The sequence below is a fragment of the Sorex araneus genome, chromosome 3, assembly GCF_027595985.1.
Source record: "Sorex araneus isolate mSorAra2 chromosome 3, mSorAra2.pri, whole genome shotgun sequence".
Classification (NCBI taxonomy): domain Eukaryota; kingdom Metazoa; phylum Chordata; class Mammalia; order Eulipotyphla; family Soricidae; genus Sorex; species Sorex araneus.
Window position 1 is genome coordinate 192,588,648 of NC_073304.1, and position 12,377 is coordinate 192,601,024.

General features: G+C 55.2%; 1 protein-coding gene across 1 annotated transcript; it reads right to left on the reverse strand.

The window, feature by feature from the left end:
• Nucleotides 1-2,317: 2,317 nt before the first annotated feature.
• On the reverse strand, nt 2,318-11,559 carry RFLNB (refilin B). Its single transcript, XM_055131898.1, has 3 exons — nt 11,244-11,559; nt 8,831-8,937; nt 2,318-5,061 (listed from the first exon to the last, which is right to left on the reverse strand). The coding sequence occupies exons 1-3, from the start codon at nt 11,460-11,462 to the stop codon at nt 4,731-4,733; spliced, it is 657 nt and encodes a 218-aa protein (XP_054987873.1). The 5' UTR covers nt 11,463-11,559; the 3' UTR covers nt 2,318-4,730.
• Between the last annotated feature and the right edge of the window lie 818 nt (nt 11,560-12,377).

The window sequence follows — 12,377 nt, forward strand, 5'->3', positions numbered from 1 at the left end:
CTCCTGAGAGCACCAGCTTAACAACCTGAGATACTCAGGAACGGGGAGAAAATGGAAATAGACCTAGTTTCAAACTCGCCTCTCCCCTCCTTACACCCCCCATAATCCACATATTAGAGTTGATATTTTTCTGCCTCTACTTCCCTTGCTTGCTTGTGGTGCTAACCAGGACTCACAAACCCAGCTGCGATATTCCCCTGCCACTCCGTGGTCCTGCTGCCTCACACACAGACCACCAGGGGCTGCACTCAGGGCTGATGCTCACTCCCATTCTGTATAGTGCTCCCCTGGGTGCTTTCTGGGGCTCGCACACATCCTTGTTGAGTCACACTCCTGGAAGTGGTACTTGCACATCTCGCCTTGTGGGGCTCTCCACACGCACTTCAGCTGCAGTGCTGACACATGCCTGGCTGTGGCAACGCCGGACAGCTTACGGTGCCTGGGGTGGGGGTCCCACAAGCAGCAGGGCTGCCAGCTGATGTTCAGTGCATGTGGGTGGCACCGGGATTGAACTCAGGGCCTCACACCTGCAGGGAAGCTGCTTTTGCCAGTGAGCCATGACCCAGGACTCCCTGACTTGTAGCTTTAGCCCTATGACTATTTTTCCATCAGAAAAATGGAAAATTTGTACCATGTAAGATCACCAGGATTTCTACCAGGCAAAATCCTCCCAACCAAAACTAAACAAGCTTTGATTTCTATATAAAAGAGACTGAATTTTGTTTTGTTTTTAGTGGGTTGGTTTCTTTGGGTTTGCTTTTTAGGGCTACAGCTGGTGATGCTCAGGGGTACTCCCAACTCAGTGCCTCGTGGTCATTTAGGGGACCCTGCAATTTCAGAGATCAAACAAGACCTCCTGTAAGTGAAGCATGAACACTAGCCATTGAACTATCTCTCTGGCCCCAAGACTGGGTTTTATTTCTTTTTTTAAAAAATCACAGCAATATGGGGCTGGAGCAATAGCACAGTGGGTAGGACGTTTGCTTTGCACACAGCCAACCTGGGTTCAATTCCCAGCATCCCATATGGTCCCCTGAGCACTGCCAGGAGTAATTCCTGAATGCAGAGCCAGGAGTTAACCCCCGTGCATCGCCAGGTGTGACCCAAAAGGCAAAAAAAATAAAATCATAGCAATTAGTTGAAGAGATAGAACAGCGGGTAGGGCATTTGCCTTGCATGCCGCTGACCCAGTTCCATCCCTGGCATCCCTGCCTGAGCACCAGGAATGATTCCTGAGAGCAGAGGCAGAGATAAACCCCAAGCAGAACTAGGTCTGACCCTCCCAAAACAAAAATAAAATTAAAAGAATACATAACAGTGATAAAGTGTATTCCTGGGATAAAATCACCTCTGAATCATAACTCAAAGATAAAATTATCTCTGAATCATAACTCAAACAAATATGTCTTTAACTTACTTATCACAGAGCTTTGCTAGGAATTGGGACACTTGAATAAAACAAGCTATCTGCACTTCCACTATCTCGTTCCTTCAGTTTGCTGTGCCTTATGGGACTTCTGCTGGAGGCAGATAACAGCTGGTGACAAGAGTCAGGTCCTGAATGCAGAGTGTCCGCCTCAATTCACAGGCAGGTGGGACTGAAGCCTCTCATCAGAGCCCACCTACTCCCGCAGCAGCTACAGGCCCTTCTCCTTGGAATCACACTTAGGATGCAGATAGACACGGAGTTCCCAGGGGGGGCCGGTGCCCACACACTGATGCTTCCAATTGTCCCAGTGTCTGGGGGCTACAGGCTTTCCCAGCCTGTATCAGCCGATCAGTACTCGATGAGGCTAAGACAATGCCATCTGTCTTCTGCAAAGAGGGAGAAAAGCAGCTTGAAAGGGCAGGTGGGGAGGCTGATCCACCCTTACAGGCACACTGATTGATGCCTCTTAGGGAAGAGGCCTTGAGGGCGCAGGAAAACAGCTCCCCGCTTTGGATGCACAAGTCTCCCAGTTCGCTCTGCGTCACTAGGTAGTCCCCCAAGAGCACCGCAGAGTCCAGTGCAGTGGACAGCCAACAGCTCCGGAAATGGCCCCAGGGTCCCTGGAGCAGTGCTTGGAGGCCCCCCTCTAAATAAATAAAAGACATACTGAAACTGAGAGCAAATTTCTTTAAAATTTTGTGCCCAAGGAACCCCTGGAAAAATCTTTGTTTCCCAAGGAGAATATGTACCCTGGTCAGAAATATTATGCTAGTAAAATACATCTGCAGATTAAACTTTCTCAAGGGGATAAACTGCTTTCCCCCCCACTTTTCTTGCCAATCATTATAAATATACTTAAAAAAAAAGACCCTTACGTTGTATTTTAAAGATAATTTATTGTTAAATGAAAAAAGTCACAAAGCAAAATGGAGTGGAACAGATACCAAAGACACATTTAAAAACTAGCATTATTTATTTATTTATGTTTTGGTCAAATACCTTTCTGGGTTTCCTACAGTTAAAAACAGAAGTGTTGAAGAGACAGGTACTCATTCTTTTTGAAAGGTCTGTGATTTGATAAAGAAAACTTGTCTCTGAAAATACAAATCAACCTCACTCTCGGACTCCATAACCGCAGAAGCCATTACTGAGCCAGCGTCTCTCCCGACACGCTGACACGGCCCCATGACGGCTGCTGGCGTCTCATTCTCTCCAACGTGGCCCGTTATGCCTTTGCCAACATCAGTCAAGAAGGTTTGGAGAAAAAGAAGGATTTGAAAGAAGTACAGTTGGATCCCTAGTGAATAACTTAAACCCTCATGTCCATTTGCCATACACGTCCACGACTCTCACTTCTACTTACTTTCCTATTATATTTCAGAGTCTCTCCACCTCTGTAGGGATTTGCCCAAACTAAATTACCCCCAAACCAACATCTCAACGACGTGCTTTCCCACACAGTCTCTCTGCCTCCTGCTGGCTGCTCTCCATGCTCAAAGGAGCCCCCCCCTCACTCCCAGTAAAGTCTAGAGAAATCTCAGGACCTAATTTAAAAATTACATTTACCACTTGTCTTCAACGACAAGATCTTATCGAGGAGAAACATCCTTTCTTCCCTTTTCTTTCTTATCAGTAAGTGCTGGCTACTTTGCTCTTCCAGACGCAGGGAGACTGGGGCTCCCGACAGGACCCCAGCGAGCTTCACCCTGACTACGTCAGCCTGCTGAGCGCACTGCGGCTTCACCGGGCAGGCAGCAGATCAAATCAGTTAGGAGGACGACAGGCCGAGCATTGTGAACCCGGCCAGCCTGGCTCTGGAGGCTGCCCCAGGCTTTAAAGGAGGGTGATTATCATCACACCTGCTCTACGCTCAGGCTCCAGGGCACCCGAGAGCTCTTGGTTCTGCTTTTAGAACAGATGGAAGCCAGCCACGGAAACCTGGGGATCCGGTGGGAGTCCGTGCTTACGGCATGCTGTGCCCCAGAGCCCTGGACGGCACTAGGATGCATTCAAAGGAAATATCCACAGTTTGTTCTTTCCAACACTGGAAGAGAAAAAGCCATCTGCCACATTAAACACACACACACACACACACACACACACACACACACACACACACACACACAAACCCGCAGGGATTGGCAGGAGGAGGAAGGGCTGGGTAGGGAGGGGCAGGCCAGGACGGTTGCCCAGAATCCACCAGGCCCTGCCCATCCCTGCTTCAGCGGGTCCTTGAAGTCCACAAGGGATCTCTCACTTGTCCTCGGTGCCAGGACGGTCATTTCCACATGGGAGACGTGTGTGCCAACCCTACAGAGCCCAGGCGTGAGGGGTGACAGGACAGCACTCCCTACTCTGAGTTCCCCTCTGCTTACCCTGGGGGTGTGGGTGTCCCTGACGCCTTAAGAAGGAGAGGAGCTGGAGTGCCTGCTCAGCCACCTTGAGTGAAGCAGATCACCAGACACATAGGCATCCTCCTCCCAGCTAACGCCACGTCCTAGGGATTGCCCACGGTCCCCCTTCATGGAGTCCCCAAAAAATGTTTTTCCAAAGCATTGCTTTCCCTCACTATGTTTTGCATTATGAAAAGAACAGGAAAGTATTTGGAAACCCCAAAATACATATCAGAGGGTTACATAAGCTTACGGAGACGTGACCAGATGCCAAGGGGTCGAGGCGCCTGGCCAGGGTTGGTGCCCAGAACCCACCCACCGAAGGCAGCGGTGCCCAAGCACAGCTTCTGGGGGGGCCTGAGCACTCCCCCAGAGTGAGGCACGAATTTGGGAAAATGCCCCCCTGTCCCCCCTTTCTTGCCTCCTAAAAAGGCATCTCCTATTGCGGTTTGGGGGTTTTACAGTATCATGAAACAAGATTTAGAAAATTCCAAGAGTTTGGTAACAGGAAACACAAATGGAAATGAAAAATGGCAGGGCGCTCGGCTCGCCATAGATTGAACCCATATGGGCGCCGCGGCTCTCCCTGCTGTGAGGACCCCCCTGGGAACGCAGTTTCTGGAACTCAACTTTCCCCCTCCCTCCTGATGTCCTGTTCCACGGTCCTCCTGGGCCCGGGCAGCCCAGTGCGAGGAGCACAGCCCCCTCCCCGCTTCAGATCTCGCTGTTCCCTTTGGTTCCAGCCCCTGCGCCGAGACCCCTGGGGAGCCTGCGGCAGCAGCAGGGGGCACATGCGCTCCTTTCAAAAACTAATTTCATAATTTTTTTTTTTTTTTTTAGAAAAACTACTCCAATTCTCTCCCTCATTACAAGCTGCTGTGTGTGCGAAGCTTCCCGAGGTGGCCGGGTCAGCACTCGTCAGCGAGGTCTTCGCTGCCCAGGAACTCGGTGGCCTCCAGCTCCACGCTGGACAGGAACCTCCTCAGCGTCTTGCGGCAGTTGTAATCCAGCGTGGTGGTGTAGACGGTCTTGGGGTACTTGGGGTACACGATGGTGGTGCTGAGGAAGCGCGTGGGCTTGTGGCGGGGCTCGAAGCGCACCTCGGCGCGGTAGTTGCGCCACGTGCAGTTGGGGATGCAGGTGACCGTCTGGCTGCACGAGGCCACAGCCAGGCCCACGGGCAGGTGGACGTCGTCGATGAAGCGCCGCTCAGAATCATACTTGACGGAGGAGGTGTACCTGTGATGCAGGCAGCCAGGTTAGGGAAGGGCCCCCCACCGGCCCAGCTCCTGGGGCGCCCGCATCTCCCCTCTTGAGAGGTGCACTTTCCGGCTTCCATATCTACTTCTGGGTGGGGGGGTGCAGGGGCTCTCTCTGCCTTTGGAGAAGCCCGCACTCTCTCTCTCTCTCTTTTTTTGTTTTGCTTTTTGGGTCACATCCAGTGATGCACAGGGATTACTCCTGGCTCATGCACTCAGAAATTACTCCTGGCGATGCTCAGGGGACCATATGGGATGCTGGGAATCGAACCCGGGTCGGCCGGGTGCAAGGCAAACGCCTTACCTGCTGTGCTATCACTCCAGTCCCCCGCATTCTCTCTTGAGCAGGTCACACACTCTCTCACTTTCTCTCCTTCCCCTTCCTAAACCCCCCCAATAAAATCTGTTTTACTTCACTGCTCATCTGCTCCTGAAATTCTTTTCTGCGAGGTAAGACAAAAACCCGGTAAAGGTGGATGGAGCAATAGCACAGTGGGTAGGGCGTTTGCCTTGCACGCGGCCAACCCGGGTTCAAATCCCAGCATCCCATATGGTCCCCTGAGCATGGCCAGGGGTGATTCCTGAGTGCAGAGCCAGGAGTAACCCCTGTGCATCGCCAGGTGTGACCCAAAAAGAAAAAAAAAAAAAAACCCGGTAAAGGGGGATGGAGCAATAGCACAGTGGGTAGGGTGTTTGCCTTGCATGCAGTCGACCCAGGTTTGATTCCCAGCATACCACATGGTCCCCTGAGCACCGCCTGGGGTAATTCCTGAGTGCAGAGCCAGGAGTGACCCCTGAGTATCTCTGGGTGTGACCCAAAAAGAAAAAAAACAAACTGTAGAGCCTAGGACTGACTTTCCTTTCATGCAAAGAGCGATTCCTTGCCCCAACCTGAGTCCGTGGCCCGCTGAGAAGTCTGGTGGTGGGGATCAACTCCTATGCGGAGAACACTAAGCGGATGTCGGGGGTGGCTTAACGGTCACCTGATAGGGATGGCAGGGCTCTGGCCCGTGCTGAGCAGGGGCTCATCACAGGCTTTATCAGCCCTCGTTTTCCCAGAAGGCCTCGGGGTGGCAGAGGCAGACTGGGAGAAAGTGACCTTCTCTCCCCTCTCCGCCTCACATAAGCCACCTGTGGGGCCACCGACTTCACCTGGTGGGGAGACGGAGGCAGCATGGAAGCTGCTCCTCTGAGTGTGTCCACAGGGATCACGACTATGACCCTGAACCCCATGGGTGTTGCTGGTCTTGGATGTGGACAGCCTGAGCCCTTCCTCATGGTACCTCACTCCATCAGCTCTACCGCAGGCCACGGGGACAGTGCACACAGGGGTGGAGCTGGGGTTCAGAGAGGTGCCCGGCCTAGCTCTTTACTTCCCCCTGTCCCGCCCACACCACATCTCTGTATCTTATGGAAGCCTGTGGCCCAGGCCACGCTCCCACTGATAGGAGCTATGACCCTGTGGTCAAGCTACTTCACTTTTCGATAACTGTTTCCTCTTTCTGAAAAGGGAGCCTGAAATAACTGGGGGTAAGTACTGAGATCTAGCGAGTACTCTGAGCTGGGCATGTGGGGTATGGGTGGGGCTCAGTATACACTGATGTGGGCCCCACTGCCCCACAGAGCTGTTTCTCTGCTCTGGAAGTGATCGTCGATTCTGTTTGTTTGGTGTTTGGGGCTACAGCCAGCAGTGCTCAAGGTTTACTCCTGGCTCTATGCTTGGGAATCACTCCTGGCAGGGCTCAAGGGGCCATAGCATCAGGCCCAGGTCAGTGCCTTAACCCCTGTACTACTGGCCTGACCCATCAGTTCCTTACTGAGAGGATAAAGAAACCCACAAATCCTGAGTGCTGGTCCTCAAAGCTTGCCTATACCCAATACTAGTACTTGGCCCACCCTTGCCTTCAGTTTGGAGACCCCCTTCTCAAACCCAGAGACGCCCAGATCTGCCCTCGAGGCCAGTTCCAGCTCACTTTTCAGAGGATCAACGTGTATTTCTCAGCAGCAGCCAATTTATTCTTAAGCCCTTCTTTGGCAGTTTGGGAGTTATCTGTCTGGCGTGTGGAAGCAAAACATGGACCCCTTTGACGGCACAAGCGCCGTACTGCAGAGCAGTCGATTCTCCGAGACTCACCGAAGTGCCCTACAGGCCTGGGCCGGGGAGAGGGAGTGTTTCTCTCCCTGAACATCTACTCTCCCTGGGGAAGAAACTACCCGACATGAAGTCATGTCCCCATTTTGTTCAGAATACAGCTCCACGGGGAGAGAAGGCTAAAGATCTCACCTCACACCGGGACACGCCTTTGTTCCAACTCAAAGGGCCCTTTGTGTGACGGCCATAGAAAGAACCCCAACTCCAAACTCCCCAGTTACCAAAAGTATAATTCCCTTTTCCACAGAGACACGCTTGTAACTAAGCCTCTCTATGAGTCTTTGCCCCCGAATCATCCTGAATGAGATTAACTATCAAAAGAATACCTGCCCGGTGAAACAATAATATCAGACAAGGCAGCTGTAGCACATGAAAGGAGGGATGTGAGGGGGCACGGATGAAGGAAACAGTTTCTAGAAAACAGAATTTATTTATAATAAAGATGTAAACATCTGAGGGTCATGACAGATAATGTGCAAAAGGTAACTTGAAAGAATGCATGTACAGTGGGATCTCTTTTTTATTTTTAAAAGTATACCTATTTTGGGGGCTGGAGCGATAGCACAGCGGGCAGGGCATTTGCCTTGCACGTGGCCGACCTGGGTTTGATTCCCAGCATCCCATATGGTCTCCCTGAAAACCGCCAGGAGTAATTCCTGAGTGCAGAGCCAGGAGTAACCTCTGAGCATCGCCAGGTGTGACCCAAAAAGTAAAAAAAAAAAAAAAAAAAGTATACCTATTTTTTTTTTTTTTTTTTTGCTTTTTGGGATACACCTGGAGATGCACAGGGGTTACTCCTGGCTCTGCACTCAGGAGTTACTCCTGGCGGTGCTCAGGGGACCATATGGGATGCTGGGATTTGAACCCGGGTCGGCCGCGTGCATGGCAAACGCCCTACCCGCTGTGCTATCGCTCCAGCCCCAAAAGTATACCTATTTTTAAAAGCAGAGCACATATTTTAAATGTATGGTCCCTGGTGCTTCCCCACCTCCCAAAAGTTTCTATATTTAATTGCTTAGAATGCAGTTTAAAAAACAAGAAAATTCCAGAAGATTAGCCAATAGACTATAAAAAGTCTTTGACTTACTTTACTTTTTTTTTGCTTTTTGGGTCACACCTGGCAATGCCCAGGGGTTACTCCTGGTTCTGCACTTACGAATCACTCCTGGCAGTGCTCAGGGGACCATATGGGATGCTGGGAATAGAACCTGGGTCGGCCGTGTGCAAGACAAATGTCCTACCCACTGTGCTATCACTCCAGACCCTATATCTATTTATTTTTTTAAAAAAAAATTTTAAGTTTTGATTTAGGGACCATACCTGGAAGTGCTCAGGGGTTACTGCTGGTATGGTGCTTGGAGTGTGTGTGTGTGTGTGTGTGTGTGTGTGTGTGTGTGTGTGTGTGTTTGTGTGCGTGTGGGATGGGGTTGCTCCCAGTCATGCTCAGAGTACCAGGGGGATCAAACCAGGCTCCTATCTGCAAAGCATGTGTTCCAGTCCTCTGCGCCATCTCCCTAGCCCTGACTTTTTTCTTAAATAATCAGCACTTATGGAATGAAAAATGGAATTAGAAACAAGACCCATGCGATACATTTACCTTATTTCCGTTGGTGGTAAGGGGTCAAACTCCACTCCTTCACCAAAGGACAGGGGACACAGCCTTGGTGAGCAGCCGGGGGCTGGGGCTGCCAGGAGCACTGGATTCTGCGGGAAGAAGGAGGCACTCAGACCACCTGATGCACCCCACAGCTGCCCTGGCTCCGAGCCTTCCCCGCTGGAAGTGATGCCAGGCAATGGGGTGACTCCAGTGTGGGGGAGACCCCAGGTCTGCCCCAGATGGGCTGTGTGCTCTCTCCTACCTCCTCACCTCAACCATGCCACAATGCGGTCACCCTCGGTCAGTCGCTGAGGTTGGGGACAGCCAGATGAGAGAAGCCAAATGCCGACAGTGCTGGACTCTGCCCGACACCGCCAGCCCCCAGCCCCAGCCGCGCACCGTCTCAACCACTGTAGGAAAGGCCAGAGTGAGCCAGCCCACAAACAAGCCAGCAAACAAACGGGCTCAGATGTTGTCCTACTCTAGCCCCAGCCGGGTCTCCTACCTCCCCTGCCTGGGCGCCCGCCCCCACTTCCACTCTGCAGCCTCCCTAGCTGAGGGCCAGTGCCATGCCCCACTCAGAGAGCAGAGCCCTTGAGACATCACTGACCCCCAGCCACAGCATCAGGGCAACAGCCCAGACCTCCCAGTCCCCCAGCCCACAAACATACCACCTGCTCTGGGATCGGCCTTGTAAGTGGCATGTGCAGAGACAGAGAGGCCCTTGGGGGTGCTGGGGGATTTTTTTTTAACTGGGGAGACTCTTTTTTTGTTGTTGTTCTGAGGCCACACTCAGTAGTGCTCAGGGATTACTCCTGACTCTGCACTCCTGGCAGTGCTCAGGGGACCATATGGGAGGCCACGGATCCAACCCAGATCAGCCGCGTGCAAGGCGAGCTCCCTACCCACTGTACTGTCTCTCCAATCTCTTTTTGGGGATCGTTGGCCATTTTCTTTGCCACCTTTTGGTTAGGGTGTGTAGGTGGCAAACCCACCCTGCTTCTCCCGAGAAAGAGAAGGAAGCAGACGTTTCTAGAAGCTTGGTTCTCAAAACTTGTTGCCAGAGCAAAGTGTGAAGTAGAGGTGTGGAAAAGCAAAATCCAGAGGGGACCAGGGTGGGTGACAGGCAGGAGGTGGTGAGGGTTCAGGCTCTGAGCTGTGAGCCAGCCAGCCGGGGTATGAACCACTGTCAGAGGATGGTGCAGGGCAAAGATGAGGGCATTGATTGCTGCAGGCTCTTTGGAAATGGCACAGGGAGATCTGTAGTCCCATCTCTCGCAGCCAGAGCCCCCCAAAGTCAGGGAGTACCTTCCAGGCAGTCGTGGGACCCCAGGAGGAACCATCACCCAGAGAAGGAAGGTCACTTTCCACAGCTCGTTACAGACTCCTTCCAGGTATCACCTGGAGTGGGGGTGAAGCCCAGTCTTGGAAGCATCAAGGAAAGCGTTCCAGAGGAGCGGGCACACTGGGCAGTGTGGCTTTGACAGGTGAGGCTCTCCTGGGGTGGAGGGAACTAGCAGGCTAGGTGGATGGAGCACCTCCTAGGAGTGTGTGTGTGTGTGTGTGTGTGTGTGTGTGTGTGTGTGTGTGTGTGAAGGTTTAGGGTTCTAGTGCTGCCTTTACACACGGAAGGGAGAACAGGTCAGGAGTGCACAGCAGGTGAATTCCCCAAACCCTTCACCTTCCCTGCACCCCCAAGAACATCAGAGCCCCGGGAAAGCTTCTCTCCACCCCTGGAAAGCAAACAGCCACTCTGGCTTCCAGAAGCACCTCCTGGAGTTTAGGTGGAGGCAGTAAACACCACCAGCCACGGTCCAGGGGCAAGAAACTGGAATAAATATTTTATAACCAAATACCAGGATTCCTGTTTCAAAGGGCCTCCCACCTCCCAGACACGGTGACAGGACAAGGGGACAGACACAGCAGGAGGTGGGAGGGAGGTCCACGGAGTGCTCCCTCCCGAAGGTCCCCTCCGAGGCTGGCCACGTTTACTCTTCCATGCGGGAGCCCGCAGCACACCCCTCTCCCCGAGGCCTGCCAGGAGGGGGCGGACCCTCGGGAGCCGCCGCCAGAGGGGGCCAAGTGGGGACCCGGAGAGGGGTGCTCGCCCGCAGAACCCGGCCGGGGCAGGAATGCGTCTGAGTCGCGGGCTGGCAGCCTGGGGGCCGCCACCCCAGAGGGAGGAGGCGGCGGCTCCTCTCCCGGGGCTCCCGCGCCTCCCAGGCGATGACAATTTTCCAGCCACCGGCTCCAGCTGGCCGGGCCTCGCCGCACTCCCGCCCCGGGCTCCTGGCGATGGCCACGGCGCCCCGACGGGCGGGTGGCGGCGCCGACGGCGCGGCCGGGCGGCCGGGCACGCGGGCCGGGGTCCCCCCGGGAGGCAGCTGCGCGTGGGATGCGGAGGGGCACTCACCGGGGCCGCGGGAGTCGCCGCCACGTCGGGCTCCAGGGTCCCGGGGGCGGGCGCGCGCTCCCCGCCGCCGCCGCCGCCACCCCCGGCCGCCGCGAGCCCCCAGTGGCTGGGGCTGGGGCTGGGGGGCAGCCCCGAGTCCGGGCTGTCTAGGACGCCGTCGCCCTTCTTCTTCGTGTCCACGAGTTCGGGCACATCCTGCAGGCTCAGCCGGCCCACCATGGCTGTGCACGCGGCGGGTCGGCGCGCAGGAGCGCAGGGGCGCAGACGCGGGCCGGGGCCGGTGGCCGCCCCGCCGCCCGCGCTGTCCGGGTCTCGCCGGCCGCCGAGCGCCTGCCCCGCCCCCGAGAAGCCCCGCCCCCGGGAAACCCCGCCCCGCCCCTCCCCCGCCTATTCTAGGCCCCGCCCCGAGCCCGAGCCCTGGGTCACGCCCCTCGGGCCGCCCCGCTGAGCGCCAGGGGCCGCTACGCACCCGCCGTGCGCCGCCCGCGCTGCTGTCTGTCCGGCTGTCCGGCGCTCCCGGAGCCGCCGATCGCGGCGTGCTCCAGGACCCCCGCGGCCACAGCCGGGCGGAAAAGGCTCCCCTAGCTCCGTCTCGATCCCGGTCCCAATGAGGGCGGGCACGGGGACACCGAGCCCCAAAGATCGCCTTGCCCCCTCGCCGCGAGGGTCGTCGGGCGCTAGTATCTCCGGCCCTGGCTGTTGCAGGGAACCCAAGTAGAGCTCCGGCCTGCAGAAGCCTCGGGAGCTGGCGGGACCCAGCAAACCAACAACTGGAAAATGTTAATAGTTAATGCGCTTCGTATGGCTGCAGCCGCCTCTGGCTCCAGGACGGGCTCCGGGCAGCCGCCGGCTCCCCTTTCTGCCTGAGGAACTGACGGCCGCCTTGGCTATCCTCAAGGGGACTCGGCGGGAAGCGTCTCTGACCTGGGTGCTCAGCCAGACCGGCTGCGGCCACAGCAGCAGGGGGGCGAGTCTGCGGTGGGCGCAGGCTCGGAGCCCGGGGAGGTAGACGCGTTAGCAGGCTGTCCACGGCTGAGTGCCAGGGCCTCCCCTGGGCGCCCCAGCTTCTCACTTGGACGGGGGACTGCTCCCCTCTAGTGTGACACAGAAGCCCCGACTAGTCTCAGCAGCCTC